Source organism: Cnephaeus nilssonii (genome assembly GCF_951640355.1).
Source record: "Cnephaeus nilssonii genome assembly, chromosome: 3".
NCBI classification, from domain to species: Eukaryota; Metazoa; Chordata; class Mammalia; order Chiroptera; family Vespertilionidae; genus Cnephaeus; species Cnephaeus nilssonii.
Window position 1 is genome coordinate 32,768,071 of NC_137074.1, and position 21,493 is coordinate 32,789,563.

Genomic DNA, 21,493 nt, shown 5'->3' on the forward strand with positions numbered 1-21,493 from the left:
AATCATTCAGCACTAAGTATTTTATTATTTTACTTTTCATGTTGTTTATTACCAATGTACTTTGAGATTCTGTTCATTTTTACCCCACTACTTTTAAAAATTATGTTTTCTTATTTATTCCTCTGTATCTGACTTCCTCCTTCTCACTCTCTTCAAACCCCTTTTTGATGTCAGCGGAGGTCTTGAGTGATGGTTATTGGCTCACTACCTTGTCAAATATATGCATTGTGTTGAGTCATTTAAGGGGAGGAAATATAAAGGATACAGAGAACAGAACCAAGATTTTAGTGAGATAAGTTAACAGATAGCATCAGCCATACTACATATGACTATCTCTATAAGGATCAAGAAAGTCTATAATCAGTTTTATAATTTTAAAAAATTGCATTTATATTCTCTGTCCACATCTGTATATGGTGTGTGAATAACTCTTAATAACTGCACATGACTGTGCACATACACTGTAAGCATACTTAGGTAGTCCTGGTATACCTTAGTCAATTTTAAAAATATATTTTTACTGATTTTAGAGAGGAAGGGAGAGGGAGAGAGAGAAATATCAGTGATGAGAGAGAATCATTGATTAGTTCCCTCCTGCATGCCCCCTACCTGGGCATGTGCTCTGACTGGGAATTGCACTGTGACCTCCTGGATCATAGGTAGATGCTCAACCACTGAGCCACCCTGGCCGGGCCCTTAGTCACTTTTGAAAGAACAAGGCAAGTGAAAGAGGCAGCAATGGTGATTTTATAAACTATTTAACTAAATAAGATGAAGTTAAACAAGAATCAAGTCAAATTTGCTGAGAACATTTATTGCTGCCAGTTGAGATTAATGAAGTATAGACCGTCTTTGCTAAAGATGAGCCAAGGGAAGCGCCACCTCATTCCCTTGGCAACAGGCCTCGGTTATGAGCTGTCACTGCCAGGCTGGTGGGATGCCGTCATCCCTTCCTCCGGGGTATCTTGTGGTAGCGCCTGCTCCTCAGGGACTAGCTTTGCTGCACGGTCTGAAGCCGCTTCATTTTTGTTTTCTGCCTTCGAGCATTTCTCAGTTTTTTAGTTTTTAAGAAATTATCCTCTAATTGGTATAGAAAGTCTTCAACTCGTCCAACCTAGGAGAAATAGATACAAGATTTGTTGTTGTTTTCCCAGGTTTTGTATATGTAGGGAAGTGGTGATGTATTTAAAATTAAACGACACATATAGGTCCATGTTGGGACAGAACCGGTAGAGACAGAAACGATTAAACGTAAAAGGCTCCTTCTGTCTCTATTTCCGGTTCCCCGGTGTTAGGAATGTGAAGCAGGCATGAGGGCGTTTGCTTTACCACTCCGTCCTCCTCACTGGGTATGAGAATCACTGGCTGTCTTTAATGGCCAGTAAAACCAGGGATTTCAAATAGAAGTGAATGGTGAAAAATTAATCTATTATCAAAAAGATTGAAAGAAACAAATCTACTAATCTCAAATCAGAGATTCTTGCATTTGTGTGCCCTTGGCCAACTTGGGAGAAAAATGAGTATTCCACATTGTCTTAGGAAGAACTATTTTTTTTAAATAAAAAGGAAATTTTGAAAAAAAATTTTTTTCTTAAAAAATTGCCACACTCCAGGGAATAAGATAAAATAACGAATACAAATAAATAATTCTTAAAAATAAAGTATTCAGCCCTAACCGGTTTGGCTCAGTGGATAGAGCATCGGCCTGCGGACTGAAGGGTCCCAGGTTCGATTCTGGTCAAGGGCATGTACCTTGGTTGCGGGCACATCCCCAGTTAGGAGGTGTGCAAGAGGCAGCTGATTGATGTTTCTCTCCCATCAATGTTTCTAACTCTCTATCCCTCTCCCTTCCTCTCTGTAAAAACTCAATAAAATATATTTAAAAAAAAGAATGTAAAAAATAAATAAATAAAGTATTCAAAAAATAGATAAAGTATTCATCTTTTTTCAAAGAAAATTTTTAATTATTCAGTGATGGTTGAATGTATTATGTGATTTGTCAGAAAGAACTATAGAATAAAACCATTTACATATATTCTGAGTTGGGCCCCCAGATGTCTGTAGATACAACAATTCATACTTAACCCTGATTGCCAGGACCCATTTATTTTATTAGCCTAAAGCCATTTGCTGAAAACCTCATTGTCATCAAGTTAGCTCAAGGTGCATGAACAATATCACCTACTTAAGATAAAAAGCACTTACAACTTCAATTTTCCAATTTTGAGTTCTACTTTTAAATCACTTGATTTATTATTCATTGTGATATCAAAGAGAGTTCAGATTGCCAAAAGAGAGTGATAGATGGCAGCACTAATTTATCTGTTATTTTTAGGTCTTATATCACCCAGGTGATGTAAGCTGTCCATTGATTTAAAAAGAAGAAAAGAAAATAAGATAACTTATTCATATGAAAACAATTCATTTTGAAAATTTAAAATTACTTCAGCTAAATTTCTCCAAAGGGACATTGTTGTTTATGATGTCTGATGATTGCAGCAATCATCAAGATAATTTGACAGAATATTTTTGGATCTTGTCATGAAGTCAATGCATTATTTTATGTATTCCATACATTTATACTAACCATAGTATACCAAAACCATGAGTAAAAAATTAACATAGAGCACAATCACAACAAATATAATGGATGGCACTTTATTGTAACTTCAATAGTTGAGTTGATGCACTAATTTATCATTTAAATCAAAGCTCTTTACAATTAGAATGTTTGTAATTAGCTCAAATACAACTTAAAACTACAATCCTAATGCAACAAAAAGCTTTCTTCAATGATACAGAAAGATAATTGTTTTATACTACCCATTAGGTAACTGCGGTTATTATTTATTTATTTATTTATTTATTTATTTATTTATTTCAGTTGTGTTTATTAACAACCATGTTGCCTGGTGGACATGGCTCAGGGATTGAGCTTCGATCTATGAACCAGAAGGTAACAGTTTGATTTTCGGTCAGGGCATATGCCCAGGTTGCAGGTTCAATCTCCAGGGCGGGAGGGGGGGGGGGGCATGCAGGAGGCAGCTGATCAATGATTTTCTCTCATCATTGATGTTTCTATCTCTCTCTCCCTCTCCCTTCCTCTATCAAATCAATAAAATCAGTCAATCAATAAAAAGAATAGTATTGACTAACTGTGTTGCTTTTCATTATAAACATTACAGACAAAAAAGAAACAAAGATGTGTCATTGGAATAGAGTACTGCCTAATTAAGCTGAAAGGTCTAGTGTGCAAACTATGTGCATGTCTCACCTGGCCTGTGTTCACCTCCTACCTGGTCGTCTACATGCTGACTTTTCAATCCATTCTAATGGTACTGGACTGATCTTTGGAAAATGTAATCCCAATCACATTATTCTTTTGCTTAAAATACTTAAGTAGACTCCCACACCCTAAACATGGCTTACAATGCTCTGGGTGATCTGGATCATTTATGTCAGTCCCTGTGCCTCAGCCATGGTTCATCTTTCGGTTATTTGAGCACAGCTGTGCAGTGTTCTCTGTGTCCTTGACCCTCCTAATGCTCTACCCTCTGATGGAATACTCCCATCTGAACCCTTACACATCCTTTGAATTTCAAATTCAATATCAGTGTCTCAGGAAGTCTTTCTGGATAGCCCAGACCAGATTGAGTCTCTCAGTAACATATTCCCATAGCAACCCATTCATTTCTTTGCATATTGTAGCTTTTTTACTTAATTGTTTATAATGATTTATTTAATGTCTTCCCATCTGGGCTTTAATCTCCACAAGGCAAGAAATAGGTCCATATTGTCCACTATTTCCAGCACCTAGGATATAGTAGACCCTCATTAATCCTCCTCTCTGATAATAGAGCTGCAACCAATGTGTTTTCCCATACTCAAAGTGATGCCTGGTATGGAGCATATCAGAAGGCTTTCTTTTCTCTTACAAGTTAAATAATCACTACTTTCATATGCCATGATTCTGTTAGTATTGTTTAGCTTTGAGACTCTCGAGGCAAGGTAATAACAAGGTGTGGTCTCCACACTTGAAACTAGCCAGAGGTAGAAAGGGCACCGAATAAGGAGTAGGAGTTGTTGAGTTCTGTTCTTGGCCTGTCTTATAACCCTGATCTGTTGACCTCACAGAAGTGATTTGGTCTTTCTGAGCTTCAGTTTGGTGAGGAATGGGTTAGCCTGGAAATTTCCAAGGACACACCGAGCCAAAAAATGCCCTGACTTATATTCATAGATCAGTTAGTCCAGTCTTAAGATGAGCCCTCACATTTTTCAGATCAGAGATTATTCTCTTAGAGTACACCATTAGATGAATGACCCAGTAAGCAGTAAAGTAAGCCCATTTTAGCTTCTATACTTACTGAAGTGTAGGAGAGTTGCAGCATGTATTTACTAAAGCTGGTTCTTTATTTTCCTTTTTTTTTTTAAGTCAAGGAAAGAAAAATGCTGGTTGAAGAGAAAATAGATTCATATAACTAAGATGAACAGATTGCAAATGATAGAAATTTCTATAAAGCCCTTAGGGAAATAAAACACAAAGAAATATGTAAGCATGCAAAGAAGGAAATGAGCCAGGTTTTGGAGCAGAGGCCTCATTAAGACTTTCTTTTTGGTACAGTATCTACTTGCTAAACTATGTCAGATTGTCTACTTGGTCATTCTGGGTCTAATTTTCCCATTTGCAAAATGGGCAGATACCACTTCCCTGGAAAGGCAGACTTGGCATTACAGAGATACGGGCAGCTGACCAAGTGAGCTTGCAGAGAATTTTGGGCTGTCAGATGATTGAGGGGAACTAAAGGTCTCACCAGGAAAGCAGATTCTTAGCTCTCGTATGACTATCAGTTATATTCACATAAAAAAGCCAGGGTTATTCACTAGTTTCTCAGGACCTTTCCATTCTTGTACACAAAAGTCTGTCAGAAGAAAGATGACTATGGAACTCTAAAACAGAAGACAGCCTGAGAATATAGGAGATCTCAAAATTCTAACACTACAAAAACAATATCAATTAAGAAGAAATGTGCAGGTTGACCAATATTATAGAAAAATATCTAGCCAGGCCAGATTTTAAAGAAAGTACATTCATACTTTCATGCAAATATTTATTATCTACTATATATTTGGTACTGTACTAGGGCAAATAAGCAAATATGTCAAGATGTTTGTCTATGAAGAACTCATATTCATGTAGGAGAGGCTGTTAATTATTACTATTACAATAATGCATAACTGTTTATATGTGAACAATGTACAAAAAGCTCTGTTAGCAAAAATGTCAGAACAGTGAATGTTACCTGCAGGAACGTGTAGGTAACAGGAGCCAGGTCTTTGCTAGGACAAGAAACACATTCCAGCCCAGCAGGTGTGGCTCAGTGGTTGAACTTTGACCTATGAACCAGGAGGTCAGGGTTCAATTCCCGGTCGGGGCACATGCCTGGGTTTTGGGCTCGGTCCCCAGTAGGGGGCATGCAGGAAGCAGCTGATCAATGATTCTTTCTCATCATTGATGTTTCTATCTCTCCCACCTTCTCCCTTCCTCTCTGAAATCAATAAAAATATATTAAAAAAAAAAGAAACACATTCCAGACAGAGGAAAAGCCATCCACCTAAGCAAAATTTGAGAGAACCTGGGCCATTTGATAGGGATGAGTTGCTTATAGCATAGATAGAGGCATGAGGAGGCTGGGAGTAGAGACATGTATAGTAGGAAATACAGACTGGGGTCAGCTTGTAAAATGTTGAACATATTTAGCTCTGTGGTTAGAAAGATAAATCTGGTGTCATTGTGTGGAGTGAAATGCAGTAAGGGAAACTAGAAACAGGTGGATCAATTAGGAGGCCAGTTCAATAGGATATGAAAAACACAACAAAGGCCTGATTCAAGGATTTAAGAGACATTTAGAAAGTAAGAACTATAGATTTAATGAAAAATTCTTGGTTAGGATAAGAAGGCAGGCAGAATTAGGAATGACTGTGAAATTTCTAACTTGAGATCATGATCATATCTTAATGAGGTAAGGAATACAACTCAATGAGTAGTTTTAGGGCAAAAGAATGAGTTTAATTAGTGACAAATACACAGTATGGAAAAAAGCCCACATAATCAGGAATGTGTTAAAAAAAATGGGCTTATATAATAGCTTAGCCCTAGGCTAAAAGCCAAAATGATGTAAAACTCCAAATTGAAAAGAAAAAAACAACTCACTGTTTTATAGTTTACCACGTGAGAGTGAGAAGCATTGTAGAAGTCAAAAGTACTAAGAAAAACAAACAAAAGGATGCTTTCAGTTATTCAAAGCAAAAAGGTGCTCATGACCGAGATATGACCTACTGTTGAAGACAGATACATCTGAGTGGAAATCCCAGCTCCAGTATGTTCTTGGCATGTGACTTAGGGCAGACTTAATTGAACTTCTTGGAACCTAAGTTTCCTCATCTATCCATTGATTCAAAGGTCCTGGTCAGATGAAATTAAAACAATTTACATAACATGTTTGCATAGGCCTGGATTGCTGTTATGTAGTAGTAGCACTAATACTAGAATCTGGAAGTATAAACCCCATAAATGGGAAAAGCATAAATACATGGAAAAATGCATAGTAAAGTGAAGTAAAATAAAAAGCTGAACAATGTCATCTAATAGTTACTGTGTTTTTGGCCTCTCTTCTGGGAGGGATGCTGCCTCAGTAACCGTGCTAAGTGTAGGTGTTTGACATACATTAGTCTTATGATTAGGTCTCAGAGTTTCACTATATAAAAGGCAGAATTAGGAGGGGGTCAAAGGAGGGGAGAGAAGTAAGTTTCTGATAGTATGTACATATTAGCCACAAGTTCAATATAAATCAACAGGATTACTTGGTTACCTCCCCCAGAGCTGATCTGAGTATAGACTAGTGTTTACTAGTAAAATGTATCTGTCTCAAAGGAGGCAATGGTTTTCACTTTCTCTGCTCAGGTTATATCACAACTGGGTTATCATGCTGAGTTCTGGATGTGTCCAGGCTCTGGACTCCAGATTGTATGAAGGAAGTTGAAGAATCTGGAAGTGTTTAATATGGAAAAGAGAAATATATCGGGTTTCTGTGGTGTCCTGAGTTATATGAAAGTTGTTATGTGGAAGAGGTGCTGGATCTGTCTTGTGTCAGCACACACATTGGAAAGAGAGTGCTATCTAAACATAGAGGATGCACTTGATTCACAGTTCTTTGACTAGTCACATGACTTCACTTCTGAACTTTTATTTTCTCATATCTATTGTAAATAAAAATTAGTGATAATAAACGTAGTCTAGTTTACTGGGTTTTTGTGAGGATTTAATGGCTTGATGTTTGTGCAAAGCTCTTCATAAATGGCTAAACCTTCTACAGAGATTATGATAGTACCTTTTGTAGTGCCTGGAGGTTTCATAAATAGGTTCTCAATAAAACTTTGAGAACTGAATGATTAGCAAATGAGTAAAAAAGCAGACATATCAACATTAGGTATAACTGCTTTTCACAGCTATATAAACATGGAAGGGACTTCAGGGTTGAGATATGGCAATCCCCATCACCAGAGGTTGGAAATGAAACATGATTGGAAATCAATTTTGGTGGGCATGAAGTATTCATGAGTCATGTGTGAGCTGAAGCAACTTCTAAAATCCATTCCAACTTTAAAGTACTAATTTTATGATGTTTACTCTGGCCTGGATTCACTCTACAGAAATGTGTTCAGTGGAAAGAGGACACACTGCAATTTGCCTTGTACCACATGGTGAAGCGGCAGCATGGAAAAGAGAGGGGTCCAACCACTTCTGCCGTTGTGGTTTTTGTCTATAATGAACGGTACTGACCTGGTTAATATAAACACCCACAGGTACCAGGATTCTTGGGCCTCCCTCATATCCTATGTATCAGAATTTTATCTTGCATCCAAAGGGTCCCTCTAATGGATCAGCTTAACACCAGAAGGTAGTTAACAGCCCACTTTATTTCCTTCTCATCCTATAACTGCATCACATTACTTACTGGTACTAAAATATTTTTCAGCTCATGATTTTATATTTTTCGGCATATCAAAATTTAGGATTTTCTACTGGATTCCGGGATAAAAACAGTAACATTGTTACAGATTAAAATAATATACCTTCCCCACATACAACCACTTCATAAGTCACTTTTGGTATGGGTAAACTAAAAAGTTGTTGAAATTTTCTCCAATAATCTTTTACCATAAAATGGGATTCTATCTTATATATCCAACACAGTTTTATATGTGGGTGGAAAGTGTGGGGATGCACTGGGGTCAGGTGACCCTCTGTGCACCTTCCTAGTGAAGGAAGATTGCTATTAGGTTCATTGGTGCATAGATCCAACATATTTTCGCTTGGTGATTGAAGGTGATGAGAGCCAGTGGTGAAAGCAACTTTGATTATTGTGTGAAGGCTGGCCATGACACCAAGGGCATCGCTGAGGAAGAAACTGAATTTCAGGGCAAAGAGAGTTAGGGATGGGAGCATTCTAGGGAAAGAAATGACAAGAAGCTCAACATGAGCAAAGCTGGTGAGAGATGATGACATTAAGGGGCAGCACAGCCTACCAGAGCTTTGAAAGGGGCGTCATTCCAATGAGGCGGTTGGGAAGGAGAGTCACTGTAGAGATCTGGGCAGCTTTTTTCCTTTTAAAGCCATTTAACATCAAACATTACTGTGATGAGTTGAATTTTATTTCCCCCAAATTTGTATGTCAAGGTCTTAACTCCCAGTCTTTCAGAATGGGGTCTCTACGGAGGTAATAAAATTAAAATGAGAGCATTAGCGTGGGCCCTAATCCAAAATGCTGGTGTCCTTATAGAAAGGGGTACTTTGGACACGCACACAGGGTGACTGCATGTGAAGATGAAAGCAGAGTTACGATGAAGATTGTCAGCAGACCGCCAGCAGTTATGGGAGAGGCTGGGGACTGATTTTCCTCATGGCCCTCAGAAGAAATCAACCCTGATGACACTAGGATCTCAGATTTCTGGCTTCTAGAACTGTGAGACAATACATTTTTGTTGTTCCAGCCACTCAGCGTGTGGTACTTTGTTGCAGCACCCCTAGTAAACTAATGTCACTACTAAGCCATAAAATAAGAGGAAGCCCAATTAAGTTCTAATTTTCCCCTCAAGCATGACTGGTGCTTTTTTAGAATTCACTTTCCTGCTGTCTGATGCTCTCTACTTGCTTGGTGCCCACTGCACAGGCTAAGAGTGTACCTTGGGAATCAGGGTGGTTTCTTTCCAGTAATGGCAGGGAGAGGAAGTTGACCTCAAACACAAAGTACGGGTAGGTTACAGAGAAGAAAGGCACTGGGTTTGAATTGGGACTTCCTCTTGGATTTCATCTAGTCTGGATCAAGGAGAGAGGATTAGGTTTGTTTACACATGTTCACGCCTCAGGGATCGGGTCCTCAAAGGGTTTCTCGTTTTAGTACAGCTTTTAAAGATGTCTCTTAAGAAAAATGGTACATGGAATAAGAATCGGATTCTCCAGGGATAAGTATCAGGTTTATATGACTGCAGTGGTGGTTACAGAATGAGGGTGTGTTTCCAGCGACCAGCAGTGTGGACCGAAACCCAATCCGCAAGGCAGACATTTCCCTTCATCACAGTGGATTTGATAACATTAGTTTCTCTGCTCTGTTCCAGATTAGTTTCCAGACCAAATGCTTTTAAATATTTATCATCCAAAATGGTTTGAATTTTAATTCTAATTAGAATTACAATTGTTTTCCAACAGGCTTGAAATTAATTTCTAAAGTAAAGTTAGTTTCTGCTATTCACAATATAGCATTTTTCTTGAGCTTTTGGCTACCATTCAAATAGACAAGCAAGCTCCAGATTTCCCTTTTTTTTTTTTTATGTGGAGAATTTGGTATGATATTGTGTTATAGTCATAAAAGAACAACGTAAAATCTGAGGCACCTACTGCTGAGTTGTTACAAAATGTGCAAAAAACTTCTTGCTAAACTGTATTACCAACTCAATTGAAAATGCCCATAATGGTAGCACTTTTTATTATGTTTAGTATACAGTTAAAGAACATTACAAAACCTTGCTATCACTCTGTCCAGGAAAACATGTATTATGACTATTTAAAAATTTTTCAACTTTAGCCCTAGCTGGATTGGCTCAGTGGATAGAGTGTCTGCCTGTGGACTGAAGAGTCCCAGGTTCAATTCCGGTCAAGGGCTCATGCCTGGTTTGCAGGCTCAATCCCCAGTAGGAAGCATGCAGGAGGCAGCCAGTCAATGATACTCTCTCCTCATTGATTCTTCTATCTCTCTCTCCCTTCCTCTCTGAAATCAATAAAAAAATATATATTAAAAAAATAATTTTCAACATTTAATGGCATAACTTATTTGAAGGTTTGAATGTATTTTTTAACTTTTACTTGGACATAATTGTAGATTTCCATGAATCAGTAAGTAGTAAAGGAAGAATCTTTTACTCTTTAAAAAAAAAGTTTTTATTGAATTTTTTTTAGAGAAAGGAAGGGAGAGGGATAGAGAGATAGAAACATCAATGAGAGGGAAACATCATCAATTGGCTGCCTACTGCATGCCCCCTACTGGGGATTGAGCCCACAACCCAGGCATGTGTCCTGACTGGAAAGCAAACTTGTGACCTCTTGGTTCATAGGTCAACACTCAACCACTAAGCAACACTGGCCAGGTGAATATTTTTACTCTCAATGTACTTTGCCCCAGTGTAACATTTTGCAAAATCCTATATAATAAAGAGGTAATATGCAAATTGACCATCACTCCAACACACAAGATGGCCACCCCCATGTGGACACAAGATGGCCACCACAAGATGGCCAGCAGGGGAGGGCAGTTGGGAGGGACCAGGCCTGAAAGGGAGGGTAGTTGGGGGTGATCAGGCCTGCAGGGGAGGACAGTTGGGGAGGATCCAGGCCTGCAGGGGAGGGCACTTGGTGGGTACCCAGGCCTGCAGGGAAGGGCAGTTGGGAGGGACCAGGCCTGCAGGGGAGGGCAATTGGGGGGAACCAAGCCTGCAGGGGAGGGCAGTTGGGGGCAACCAGGCCAGAAGGGGAGAGCAGTTAGGGGCGACCAGGCTGACAGGGCAGGGCAGTTGGGGGGGACCAGGCCTGCAGGGGAGGATAATTAGGGGCAACCAGGCCTGCAGGGGAGGACAGTTAGGGGTGACCAGGCCTGCAGGGGAGGGCAGTTGGGGGCGACCAGGCCTGCCGGCGAGGACAGTTAGGGGAAACCAGGCTGGCAGGGGAGGGCAGTTAGGGGTGACCAGGCCTGCAGGGGAGGGCAGTTAGGGGCAATCTGGCCAGCAGGGGAGCAGTTAGGCATTGATCAGGCTGGCAGGCGAGTGGTTAGGGCGTGATCAGGCTAACAGGCAGAAGCGGTTAGGGGCAATCAGGCAGGCAGGCAGGTGAGCAGTTGGGAGCCAGCAGTCCTGGATTGTGAGAGGGATGTCTGACTGCCTATTTAGGCCCGATCCCAGTGGGTGGGTGGTGGGGGGAGGGTCCCTCAGCCTGGATTGCGAGAGGGCACAAGCCAGGCTGAGGGACCCCACTGGTGTACGATTAGGGCTGGGGAGGAACACAGGAAGTTGGCCAGCAAGGGAGAGACCATGGGAGGGCTCCAGGGCATGTCTGGCTCATCCAGCTCAGTCCCGATCGGCTGGACCCCAGCAGCATGCCAACCTACTGGTCGGAGCATCTTCCCCCTGGTGGTCAGTGCACATCATAGCGAGAGGTTGAGCAGCCTTAGCATATATTACGCTTTGATTTGTTGAACAGATGACTGGACGACCGGACACTTAGCATATTAGGCTTTTATTATATAGGATTATAAGGTACTCACACTGCCTATGTAGTGTTATAGTATTATTTGTAAGTGGACAGGGATTAGTTATAAATGTACATTTCAAACTTTAGGGCAACACTAAAAAATGTAAAAAAGAAGTATAAAACCGATAAAAAAATGGGCAAAGGACCTAAATAGACACTTTTCGAAAGAGGACATACAGAAGGCTGAGGGACATATAAAAACATGCTCAAAGTCACTAGTCATTGGAGAGATGCAAATCAAAACAATGAGATACCATCTCACACCTGTCAGAATGGTTATCCATCACCAAATCAACAAACGACAAGTGCTGGCGAGGATGTGGAGAAAAAGGAACCCTCCTGCACTGCTGGTGGGAATGCAGACTGGTGCAGCCACTTGGAAGACAGTATGGAATTTCCTCAAAAAGTTAAAAATGGAACTCCCATTTGACCCAGTAATCCCACTTCTAGGACTATATCCCAAGAAACCAGAAACATCAATCAGAAAGAATATATGCACCCCTATATTCATAGCAGCATAATTTACAATAGCTAAGATTTGGAAATAGCCTAAGTGCCCATCAGCAGAAGAGTGGATTAGAAAACTGTGGTAAATATATACAATGGAATACTACGCCACTATAAAAAAGAAGAAACTTTTATCATTTGCAATAGCATGGATGGAACTGGAGAACATTATGCTAAGTGAAATAAGCCAGTCAGAGAAAGATAAATATTCCATGATCTCACTCATATGTGGGATATAATGATCAACATAATTTGATGAACAAGAATAGATCCAGAGACAAATGGCTCTATTGACCTGCCATTAATTTCCTGATTCTTTCCTCTGTCCCATTCATTCTGCTGTCGAGCCCCTCCAGTGGGTTTTAAAATTTGGTTTATTGTATCTTTCAGTTCTAAAATTTCTATTCGGTCTTTATATAGCTTCTATTTCTTTGCTGAGATTCTATTGTTTCATTTGTTTTAAGGTGTTTGTAAATTTTAATTGCTCATTAGAACATTTTTTTATGACGGTTGCTTTAACATCTTTGTCAGTTAGTTCTAATATCTCTAACATCTCTGGGTTAGCATCTATTGATTATCTTTCTTCACTCAGTTTGAGATCTTCTTGATTCTTGGTATGATGAGTGATCTTGGATTGAAATATGGACATTTTGGATATTATGTTATGATACACTCAGTCTTATTTAGATCTTCTGGTTTAGCTGGACCTTTACATCATTGATATCACAAGGACAGGAGAGGCACTGCCTCATTACTGCCAGGTAGGGCTAGAAGCCTTCATGGACACCCGAGAAAGGGGTTTCTCATTCCTTCTGGGTGAGGATGAGCAGTCAAGCTCTTCACTAGGTTTCCACTGACGCTTCCCTAGCTGGGAGGGGTGGGAGACCTCATCACTGTTCCTCCTGTGGCCTCCACTGACATCAGACCGAGGTGGGAGGCTCATGATAGTAGGTGGCTGGAGAATTTCCTGGCTCTCTACTAAGCCTCCTCTGATACAACCCCAATAAGGGGGAACCGAGAAGGGGGATCCTTACCACCCAGTGGGGTCAGAAGTCCAGGCTCCTTATTTGCTCTTCTCTGACACCATCCTGTTAGGGTGGGAAGGTGGGACACCTTGTTATAGCCTAGCAAGGGTAGAAGTCTAAGTCCTTACTTGGCCTTTGCTGACATGGGTGGGGGTTGGATGACCATTTTCCCTGTGGTGTTTGGCTAGAGTGGAATGACTATTGTCTAAGAGTTTTCTGTCTTATGTTCCTTGTCCTTTGGCTAGAGAGAGCAGGCTTTTTTTTTTTTTTTGGTATGCATATGTTAGTATTTCTGGGTTACCAGCTTCTCTAGCAATGAGTGCAGGATGTATGAATCAAAAAACAAACAAACAAAAAACCAATGAACTTACCCTTTACCACTATGTCATTCCTCAGGTCTCCATGCTCCTAGGTTGTCTGCCTTTCTCATTCTACCTTTCAGAGTCTTGTATTTGTTTTACATATACTGTCCATGGTTTTAGTTATACTTAATGGGAGGAATAGGCAAAACATGTTTACTCTATATTCCTGGAAGTGGAAATCCTCTATCATTACTTCAAAAATATATATTTTTGATCCTCATACCTTAGGAAGATGTACTTTTATTTCTTGAATTAGTTTTCCCAGTTGCTTCTAAATATCTTCAACAATATGATGAAGTGAATTATTGGGAAGCTGAAGAGTCTTCTCTCCAATTAAGAGGTCTGGGGAAGTTAAAAGCTTCTCAAGTCAGTAATTTAATCTTTAGGCTAGAATCTCTCTAACACAGATCCAATGTCACCTCGTCACCAGCCATCTCATGCTCCTCTCCACAGTCTTTTATGCAGCACAAAGTCATTTTAGCAGAGTACACATAAGCTTTTCACTCAGTTTGGATGATGCTAAGAAAAATGTGTTTGTTTGTGCTTACAGCATTTGTAGTGTTTTAGATTACAGTCTTGTCTCCTCTTCTACATGCACCATTTTAAGAAAGTCATAATCAGAATAACAAATGACTCATATCTTCCTTTAGGGCTGCATATAAAGGCATTTTCGTTTTTGCCCTTCTCCCAAAAGATGCAAGGTATAATGAGTGCACTCTAAATGACTGAATGAGCTACAAGTTAATTGCTCTGAACTCTGTATTAATCCCACTTTCAATACAGAATGCAAGATGTCCTATGGTTCATTTAGCTACCAAGTGGTATAAGCTATTATTCTGTTATTCTCCAGAATTACAAAGGATTGCAAAACTTAATGTATAAAATACATGCAACAAAATGCTAGGCCGTCAAGCAAAGAAAATACTTCTGGTATTTTAAAGAGAGTAACTTTAAGAATGAACTGCAAACTTACCTTTCAGTTCAAAATACACTTGAGATATATACTATTCTACCTCATGCCAGAATATTTCATTGAACTTCTGAAAGATGCATTTTGAAAAGTGTTTACAAAGATAAGAACATCGATAGGTTTGGAGTAACATGAGCATTTCTAGTTTCTGTGTTAGTAGCCTCCTTATATTATCTCCTTAGTGAGACAGGCAGAGAGAGATCACAGGAAGTGAAGCAGGTTAACAATATGCTGTCCAATCCCAGCCCCAGGGCTCTGTGATGTGAAGTTAGAGCTTGGAGGGCTTATGCCAATATGTACTTCTGGACTTGTGTTTTCATTGAGAACCTGGTGTATTTCAGAATGCTAATTCAGATAACTCACCAGAGAGTGGCCCTCAGAGTGACAGTAAGTCCACTACAGGAACAGTTAGGCTTCCAAGCTGTTTTCTTGAAGTTTTGATGTTGTAGCAGAAGTGAAAATGGTGAGGTATAAAAGCCAACCTATACATGATATGTCTACAAAGGGAAGGATGATGAGGGAGGACAGTAAGAGCAGCATGATCTAGGGGGATAGTGTGTGCCAAGGTTTGGATTTGGTCAGGGAGCTGCTGCAAAGCAGTCTGGATAAGTCCTCGGCTGGGCCAGTGAGCTGTGATCTAGAGAAAGACAGAGGATGCCTGCAATAGTCTCTAGTGCTTTAATCCCACTCACTGCCCATGAGCAGACTCAAAGGTGATTTCCTTGGTTATCTTATAGCTAGGGTCAGACAATGTTCTTTACGCCATTGACCTTTAGTATCTGCATTTGGTTGAACCTAAGCAGTCTAGCTAATGATTAAGAATAGAGCCTTGGACCCAAATAATCTGACTCAAAACCAAACCCTATCAATACAAACTTGGACTTGATTCCGTTGTTAATTCTACAATGCTCCTTTGCATCATCTTTCAGTGGAGAATTAGTGACATCTCCCTCATAGGGTTATTGCAATAATTGAAATGATAACTTGTTGAAATGCTTGGCACACACTAAAAGATCAATAGTAATCACTGATGATATTTGTCATCATTACATTATTAACTTATTTATTGGAGATACATTTTTCTATGCCTTGTTTCAATTGCTATAGCTATTTGAAAGCAAGCTTCAAAGACTAGCATAGTTTGATAATTTGTTGAGCTATAGTATTTTATTAAGTACTAGGGGCCTAGTGTACGAATTCATGCACCTTGAAAGGAACTGTGGGCTGCGAGGCTGCAGTAGGCACAGGGGTGTGTCTCAGCCCATCCTCTGTGACCCCACATGGCCCCTCCTGCTGTGGCCCCTGGTCCCCTGTCTGCTGGCAGCCCCGCTCCCGCTGCTGCCACTCCCACGTGCTGACGGCGCCAACCCCAACCCCGCTTGCACCCGCTGACGGTGCGGAGCAATTGGGGCCAGTACCAGTGGGTGCAAGTGGTGGCTGCTGCCCCGATCACCCCTCAGGAGCAGGGGAGGTGGAGAAGCCCTCAGGGGCGATCAGGGCTGGCAGCTGCTGCTCGCACCCGCTGATGGCGCCGAGTGATCAGGACTGGCGCCGGGCACCAGCAGCAGGTGTGAGCAGTGGCTCCGGCACAGGCTGTGGGTGTGAGCGGCGGCTCCAGCACCAGCACCGCAGCGCACGGGAGCAAAGATTTTTTAGTAACCACCAGAGGCTCACCCCGATGACAGTGACCAGAGCCCTGCCTTGGTCTGGTGCCCCTGCTCACCTGCTCCATCATCCCTCCATGGCCAACACAACCATGTTCCGCACACAACCCCTGATGGTCAGCGCACATTATAGCGACCGGTTGTTTGGCTGTTCAGTTGTTCCAGTTGTTCCACTGTTCGGTCTATTTGCATATTAGCCTTTTATTATATAGGACAAGAGCACAATGGCAATTAGCTTTGTCTGGCCCTTGATAAAGTCCTGGTTAAAAATGGCAAAACTTTTGGATACATGCTCCCTAGATGCAGGCCATGCTAGGATTCCACTCCTACACAGAAATTTCCTGCAAAATCATCAACATTTTAGAAGATAATACTTCCCGCCAACAAAGTATGTAATAGAGGCCTTCCAAATTTTGGAGGAATGTCCATGTACAGGTGGACAGTGAATGATTAGCAACTGCACTTGTTGAAAATGTGTAACAAATTAACCATATACTTTTTCCTTTAAGTCAAATGAGAAAGATGCGGTTTGGTTTACATAATTGAAATGTGCCATTTAGATTTGGGGTATGCTCTGTGGCTGGGGGAGATGGCCAGAACCAAAGCATTTGGTTTTCTGTACTCCCCAGGCTAGACCTGGCTTCGCTGTGGGTAACATTTGAGAATGAGGTCTTCCAATTAGGTCTGACTGCCCCAGGGCTCAGCCTGTGACCACAACAGGAGGTTTGCCTGGGCTTTGGTGGAGGCCCCTCCACTACAGCTACTGACCTGGACACCCTCTGGCACAGACTCATTTATCCCAGGAACCACAGGGATTTACTAGTATTTCCTGCACGTGGCCTCTTCATCCCCTTGGGCTTTGCCTCCCTTCTTGTCCTCAGAGCTTTTCCCCACCCTGCCCCCAGCATGGTCAGAAATCAGCACTTAGGTGTCCCCACGATTTGCATTTTGCCATGGATAGAAGTGCTTAGCAGTGCTTGGAGCACACACTGTAAAGGAATTTGGGGATATGCTAATGTCAAAGCCCGTAACCAGAAGCTGAGAAGATTCATAATCAAATTGCAATAAACCTGCAGAGACTCTTTAAAGAACAAGACACACAGGAAAAACCCGATTGCTGAAAAAACTTGCAAATGAGTGGTACGGCTGCTGAATCGCTGAAAAGACAGCAGTGCTTTCAGAGAGACACAACTGCATGCCCTAACCACAGATTAGTCAGCCCAAATGACTGGCCGATAAATGATGGTGCCGCCTGTGCAGTCTCTCTCATGAGGGTTTCTGGGAGGGTTTCAGGTTTGAATGCTGATGTGGAAAGTAAATATAATGCTCCAATTTGCTCTTCCTTCTCCCTCCTCAACCAACTGCCCCTGGCCCATCTCCCAGATTTGTATTCTCCCCTGCTTGCTTTGCCTGTATCAGCCTGGAACAGAACAGCGTTGCTAAGTGACATACAATTCTCTCCCATTTTCATCCCAAAAGACCAAATTAGTATATCAATGAATGTCATTTCTGTGTAAGTGTGATTTATAAGTTAAGATTTTGAGATTAAAAAGGAACATAAAAAGCTAAATAATTTTGAATAAGTTCATATGGATGATTTAAAGATATCCACCTATACTGCACTAGTTGGATTCATTGAAGATCATGATGTACTTTGTGATATTATAACATTCGATGAAATATAAAAGTAGCATTACTGTTCATGAAAATTCACAGGACCATGATTATATGCTAGAGTATTTCTATCATTACTTTTAAAATAACAGTTTCATTCTCTCATTTAGTCTCACATCAGTGATCCAGAGGCATATCAGAATAAGAAAAAAACTTTGTTGGACGAGATTAAATTCTGATCTTCTTAGTGCAAAATTTAGACTTTGTGAGTGAAGAGCAAGTAACTTTTCTTCTAAGTTGCAGCAGAGTGTGCTTAACTATTTCTCTTAACTGATTCTCTGGTGAGAAGAAATAGGAATGTTCCAACTTAACAGTTGGTGCATTTTTTAAAATAATTTTTTTCTAAAGACTCCTTTTTCAATTTATTTTCAGGCCTAGTTTATAAAGCTTTAATGGGCCTGTGGATTCAATGTTAAGAAACACAAAGTCATAGACTCTGAAGGAGGTAAGGATACAAATACATTATGCTTCTTAAAAGGTTGTGACTTGCCTAAAGTCCCATGAATGGGAGCTGAATTAATGGTCAAAGATTTGCAGACTTAGGCTGTGTATTCTTTTTTGTAAATATGTTTTTATTGATTTTTTTTTTAGAGAGAGAGGAGGGTGAGGGAGAGAGAAGCATTGATGTGAAAGAAGCACATCAATTGGTTGCCTCCCGTTTGCACCCCAGGTACTGAACCCACAACTTGGGCATGTGCCCAGACTGGGAATCGAACTGGTGACCTTTTGGTACATGGAACAATGCTCAACCAACTGAGCCACATTGGCCAGGGCTAGGCTGTGTATTCTTTATGGTTATAGATTAAAAAGTAAGGAACAGAGGAGAATCCTTGATAGGTAGATTACAAAGGTATACTAAGCCAAAAATTCCTTAGAGACTTTTTTTTTTTTTGGCTCAGATTAAAATAACTTTATTTTGAGAATTGAAGACATACAAACTAGGCTAGTTTATGGCCAAATTCCATTTTGGTTAGAGGTTACTAAAATTCTCCATTGGCCTCACACCTGAATGCTCAGCTATACACAAAACAATGCTGGTCAGTCAGGAATTTTCGGGCAGAACAAAATGTAGGCTTCTATCAAGGTCTAGATCAAGTCCTGGTTCTACCACTTGCTGGCTGTGTGACTTTAGACACACTGCTAAACTTCCTGTTTAATGCATTACCTCATGTGAGGATTAGTGAGATATGTAAAGTGAATAGGAGAGTATTGGCACTCTTGAAGAGCTTAGTAAACATTAACTCTTATTCTTTCATTTTGAAAGTCTGGCTTTCAAAACAACAAACAAACAAACAAAAAACAACACTTAATTCATTCAGAGCTAGGAGGAGACTTAGAATCTTCTAGTTCAATATCTTATTTTATAGATAAGAAAACGGAGGCCCCGAGAAAGAAAGTGGTTTATGAGCTAATGGTGAAAGGCCAGATCTCCAAATTGCTAGTTCAGAGTGCTCCCCTCCCCTCCCCCGTACTAGGCTCCCTCTACATAAACCTTTTCTTCACTTCTTTCATCCACTGCCACCAACTGGCTTCAAGATTCAAGCCATCCAACCTTGGGTTTAAGCCACCATAATCACTCTCCTGTATCATATCATTGTAATAACCTACTAGCTAGTCTCCCTGATTCTACCCTTGCTCCCTTCAATCTATTCTATATATATTTCAGAGAAAAAAGGAGAGGGAGAGAGAAATAGAAATATCAGTGATGAGAAAAAATCATTGATTGGTTGCCTCCTGCTTGTCCCACACTGGGGATCAAGCCCACAACCTGAGCATGTGCCTTGACCGGGAATACAACCTTGACCTCCTGGCCCATAGGTCATCATTCAACCACTGAGTCACTCCGGCCAGGTATTTTAATCTATTCTAAACAGCAGCTCAGATTGTTTTCTTATTTGACAAAGCATTACATCCTCTGCTCTCTGGCTTTATTTCCTATTGCTCTTATTCATTCTATCCTAGTCACACTGCCCTCCTTGCAGGTCCCTATACATGCCAGGCATGTCCAATCTTCAGGTTTTGAATTTGCTGTTTCCTTTACTTGGAATGATTTTCACCAGCTATTTGCAAGGTTTGCATTTCTTTCAGCTATTTCTTTAAAGTCACCTTGCTGGATCCTGCCCTGACTATTGTATTGCAGTTGTAATAATCTGGTATTCCCCATTTTCTTTTCCTGTCTCCTCCACCCTAGCATTTACTACTTATAATACATTCCAGATTTTTTAGGTGGTATATTGCCTACTTTTCTCTAGTAGAGTGAAAACATCATGAGGGCACTGCTTGTAATAGAGTTGGACCCAGAGGAGGTGCTGGATAAATGCTTGATGAATGCATGAATGAGCTGTGTGTTAATAGGACCTGTGAGATATTCAAAAGAGTGTTTTCTCAGGTATTTATAGACTAAAATGAAGTAAAGTGTGACAATCTTAATTAAAGAGTTTTGCTGTGGCAAGGGACTTGCCAATACAAGAAAATTTACTTTTTTTTTTAACATAACCTGCTTAGTTTTGTATATATACAGCTAAACCAACATTAATATATCTTTCTTGAGTTAATTACCAGAAAGAAAATAATGCTCAGTAAAGCCAAACCAAAACAAAAGCAAATAGCCTAAAACTTTATAAAGAATGTATTTTAGTTCTAGTGAGTTAAGAAAAAACAACTGTCTCATACTCTCTTTTTCTGGATTGTTAGTGAAATCTCAAAGAAAACAAAATATAGACAGGAGGTCAATGCTCACGGATCGGATTTCATCTTGCGAGGCTTTTTATAGACCTATAACAAAGTGGAGCTCTAAACATTGTGTTAGATAATGGGGATTCTGACAGTCCCTGTAACTATGTGGAACTAGGAGGTGCTGCTATAATTCTGCTGCTTCCGATGAAAATTTCAAGTGTTTTCATTAGGTACAACAGCTGTTTCTATTACAGATAACAGATCTCAGAGGTGGTGATGCTGATATCAACTTCTAGTGGGCTCAGAACACAGTGTAGCTTGTACAATTAGTTTTTTTTTTCAAATTATTTTTTTCTGCACACGCCAATTAACTCTGTAGCAATAAAAGGAAATTACTTACTTGCTACCGGAATTGTCTGAAAGTGATAGGATCATCCTTTGTAGAGTCACATTAACCAAATTAAAAGCCCTTGGGAAAAATTTGGCACCCTGTTCCTTCACGTTCACATCTTCCTAAACACCTCTTAGGAGCTTCCATTTAGAAAGCTAGGATCATTTCCAGGGCTTTTAATTTGGAAAGATTGGCTGCTCACCAGTGGGTCTTTCTAGACACCCAGTGGTTGGGTGGAGTGGCTCTGGAGCGTTCCAGTCTCAGTGGCCTTGAATTGACTATCCTCTTGACTCCTGCTTGCTTGCAAGTTTTCCAGCCCAGAGTGAGTCACAGCTTTGCTGCTGGAGCTTGTCTCCAAGACAGACAC

General features: G+C 40.5%; 1 protein-coding gene across 1 annotated transcript in view; it reads right to left on the bottom strand.

Moving 5' to 3' along the window:
• Window positions 1-991: 991 nt before the first annotated feature.
• The window catches only part of SPATA16 (spermatogenesis associated 16), a gene marked incomplete at both ends in the record, with an annotated part of 163,049 nt that continues 142,547 nt past the window's right edge, over window positions 992-21,493 (bottom strand). The window contains 1 exon segment of the mRNA XM_079767270.1: window positions 992-1,114. Within this exon segment, the coding sequence (XP_079623396.1) occupies window positions 992-1,114 (123 nt within the window).